Here is a 4,167-nt window from a genome sequence, read left to right on the forward strand (position 1 = left end):
AAGTAAAGAACCCGGGAGATGTGGCTCGTGTCTGTTAAAGACAAAATCATGCTGAAGTTACAGAGAATTTTGTTTAACATTGGCTTATACTTTATTCCTGCTTCGTATAAAACAGTCTTCTCCCAAAGGTCATAAATATCAAAGTAGATCATTTCTACTAGTTCTGAAGGCAAATGAAGGTAGTTGGAAATATACACAGGAAATCTATACAAGGGAGAATCAGAAAAATCTCATGAGCATGTTCTGAATACAATTTCAGTAGTCGGGAGTGGTGGCTCATGCCTATAATCCCAGCACTTTGGGAAGCTGAGGGGGCGGATCGCCTGAGGTCGGGAGTTTGAGACCAGCCTGGCCAGCATGGTGAAACCCTGTCTCTATAAAAAATACAAAAATTAGCCAGGCATTGTGGTGGGTGCCTGTAATCTCAGCTACTCGAGATGCTGAGGCAGGAGAATCACTTGAACTCAGGAGGCAGAGGTTGCAGTGGGCCAAGATCCTTCCACTGCACTCCAGCCCGGGTGACAACAGCAAGACGTCGTCTCAAAAACAACAACAAAAAAACACATACACAATATTAAAGGATAAATATAGTTGCAAATTGGGCAGGTTATGGTCTGAGTTATTTCTTAAGACACTGCAACAAGTCTGATACGTCATAAGCACAGATGTCTCCAGGAGCCAGCAGGTGACATTACTGAACAGAAAGGATGAAAGTCAAGAGGCAGAGATGGAGTCAGAGAACAGCCCTGAGCTAGAGCCCTTTCCACAGACGGAGCTTTACTCAGCTCTAATTGATACAACACAGTAATGGAGACACAGTGCACCAATCAACATCATGCGATTTTTAAAGATAAGACAGTGATGAAAACTTTTAGTGAACTATTCCAATGTCAAACGTTATCTTCCAAACCAAACATTATAAATAGCACTGTGTAGGCTGAAAAGAAACGCTGTTTAGTCAAGTACATGCCCTGGGGCTGTGGTCTCTGTCTTTTGCCTCATACTATAGACACTTGAGTGCAAATCTTTCTACCCAGTGTGACTGTCAGCATCACAGAGGGGATACTCTATGTATCATTCACCTTTACATTCTCATCACCTACAAAAATGATCTCCACACAATATACATGAAAAAACAAATTCGCCTCATGATAAAGCTGCTAATGAATGTCGGCCAGAACAGGACTTCAGGGCAGAGCACTATGAGCTGCACATTGAGTCCTCACCAGGTCCCCTTTGTGTCCACATTTACCTAGGGACTCCAGTGATAAAATTATAGCATTTCTAAATGACAGGAAAATTGGATGGTAGTAAAAATTATGCAGATTAATGGTTGGAAAGTATATGATATCATTTAAGGATCTAATTTCAATTTTCCAATCTCAAAGCTAGACCACAGATTTAACATCTCTTAGTACCCAGGACTTACCCCTGCAATTCACTTCCCACCTCCATACAATCTCCCCACATCATCCCCTGTGCCCAGAATGCTCATCTCTTCCCTGAAGCCCCTGAAAACCCCCTGCTTTTACCTTAGGACCCTGCTGAAATGAAACTTTTTTTTTAACTCTTCCTTGTCCCTCAAGCCAAGTGATTTCCTTCACCCTCAGTGTCCCCATGAAATCATGTTCACACAAGTGCAATTACCTCTATCACACTGTAATTCAATTATACGTCTACAATTACCTTCCTGTGTTTCTCTGAGGGCCAAGAATAAGTGTATGCTTTGTGTATCAAACTGTACATTTGATTTCTATACTTTCAGGAACACAGTGCTCTGTCCTTAAATGTTCATTTTGTAAATACAGAACCATTTTCTTGTTAATATCACAAAATGAAACTTATCAGGAAGATGAATGACAACCCCAGAACACACTGTTTTGTAGAAAATACCATAGGCTGAAAAGAACACAGGAATACCAAGTGCTAGGCTGGAATCTTTCATGATACCAAATGTTCATTCATTCTCTCCCAGATTTTACAACTTTCCTCGGTGTATTTTTAGGTTGTGTAACTTTACACAAAGTGGAAGCAATAATGAGAGCAAGACTTAAAAGAAAGTGAATCCAATGCAAGAGGAGAAAAGGAAAAAATCCCTCAAATATGTGGAGCAGATTGTTTTAATAATCTACAGAATCTTGTGCCTCAAGAAGTTAATAGCTCAAGTTTCCAGCAAAGAGTGGTGGATGAGATGGAGAGCATTTGTGTGAGAGAGAACCAAGGATATTACTAATAATGAAAGGGAAGCTGGCTTCCTCCTGGGCAAACAGCCCTCTGTGGCTATATTTGTTCTAACTACTATGCCTGCCTTCCTGTACTTTGGTCATTTAGGGGCCTGCCAGAGGACAGTTACAAAATCTGTGGTCATTCTGCAGGCAACATATAGTTTTCATCCAGAGTCCAGATCCAACCAGCAAAACTCTGTCTTACACAGAATGACTTGGAATTAGAGTCCTTATAGCAGAAAGAGCAGCAGGGCTATCCTTGGGTATCCATTGCTCAGCCAAGTTATCAAATAAAAAGGCTGATTGATAGGCCGGGCCCGGTGGCTCAAGCCTGTAATCCCAGCACTTTGGGAGGCCGAGACGGGCGGATCACGAGGTCAGGAGATCGAGACCATTCTGGCTAACACGGTGAAACCCCGTCTCTACTAAAAAATACAAAAAACTAGCCGGGCGAGGTGGCGGGCGCCTGTAGTCCCAGCTACTCAGGAGGCTGAGGCAGGAGAATGGCGTAAACCCGGGAGGCGGAGCTTGCAGTGAGTTGAGATCTGGCCACTGCACTCCAGCCTGGGCGACAGAGCGAGACTCCATCTCAAAAAAAAAAAAAAAAAAAAAAAGTCTGATTGCACAAGCGGACTATGTACCAATCTGTGGGTTTCTACAAGGCCAAGAGTCAGACCCTCCCTCCTGGCTCTGCTGGCTCAACCCACCAAGGGATGCTTTATTTAAACAGTTCCAAGTAGGGAAGAACAGTTGCCCCTGAACGCCATAAGAACTAGCTGGATCAGTTCTCACAGGAGCCACAGCGCGGAGACTGGGTAAGTCAGCAATCCCCAGAGCTGGGACAGGAGGGGCAGCGACCGGGCAGCACCTGAGGAAGAGGTGGGCTGAACTTAGTGCTTAGGAGATGTGGCACACTTTGGGGAGGAGAAGAAAAAGGAAATGGGACCCCAGAGTGGCAGCAGAGGGGCCTGTGGGGTGAGACACCGGATGGGGGAGTAGTTACTTCTCTTCTTTTCTCACAGGAAAACATGGTTCCAAAACTGTTCACTTCCCCAATTTGTCTGCTTCTTCTGTTGGGGCTTATGGGTGTGGAAGGCTCACTTCATGCCAAACCCGGACAATTTACCTGGGCTCAGTGGTTTGAAATCCAGCATATAAATATGACCTCTGGCCAATGCACCAATGCAATGCTGGTAATTAACAATTATCAACGGCGATGCAAAAATCAAAATACTTTTCTTCTTACAACTTTTGCTGATGTAGTTCATGTCTGTGGTAACCCAAGCATGCCCTGCCCTAGCAACACAAGTCTCAACAATTGTCATCATAGTGGAGTCCAGGTGCCTTTAATCCACTGTAACCTCACAACTCCAAGTCGAAGGATTTCAAATTGCAGGTATACACAGACAACAGCAAACAAGTACTACATAGTTGCATGTAACAACAGCGATCCAGTACGGGACCCTCCACAGTATCCAGTGGTTCCAGTTCACTTGGATAGAGTCATCTAAGCTCCTGTATCAGCACTCCTCATCATCACTCATCTGCCAAGCTCCTCAATCATAGCCAAGATCCCATCCCTCCATGTACCCCGGGTATCAGCATCTGTCCTCATCAGTATCCATACCCCTTCAGGTTTCCTGAGCTGAAGTCCCTTGTGAACCCTGCGATAAACTGCTTTGCAAATTCATCTGGAAGTGTCTGTGTGTCTTCTTTGACAGCCACTCTGCTGTCATTTAGTGACAATCTACTCCAGAAATTTTTCTTTCCTCTAACCTGAGACTTGTGGGAAATAGAGATTTGAGGATAAGAGACTCTTTCTGTCATGAAGTAGCACAGACTTATCCCTCTCCCTGCTTTAGGCTGAGAAGCTGAGGTCACAACTGATATCGACCAACTATCGAATACTCTTGCTTTGATCAAGCTTTAGTCATCTCCTCTG

General features: G+C 44.2%; 1 protein-coding gene across 1 annotated transcript; it reads left to right on the forward strand.

Annotated features, from left to right (window-relative positions):
• The first annotated feature begins 3,253 nt into the window (after positions 1-3,253).
• On the forward strand, positions 3,254-3,909 carry RNASE2 (ribonuclease A family member 2). Its single transcript, XM_025392605.1, has one exon. It carries the CDS (start codon positions 3,254-3,256, stop codon positions 3,734-3,736), a length of 483 nt encoding a protein of 160 aa, XP_025248390.1. The 3' UTR covers positions 3,737-3,909.
• Positions 3,910-4,167: the final 258 nt, after the last annotated feature.

This window comes from Theropithecus gelada, chromosome 7b (genome assembly GCF_003255815.1).
Source record: "Theropithecus gelada isolate Dixy chromosome 7b, Tgel_1.0, whole genome shotgun sequence".
Classification (NCBI taxonomy): domain Eukaryota; kingdom Metazoa; phylum Chordata; class Mammalia; order Primates; family Cercopithecidae; genus Theropithecus; species Theropithecus gelada.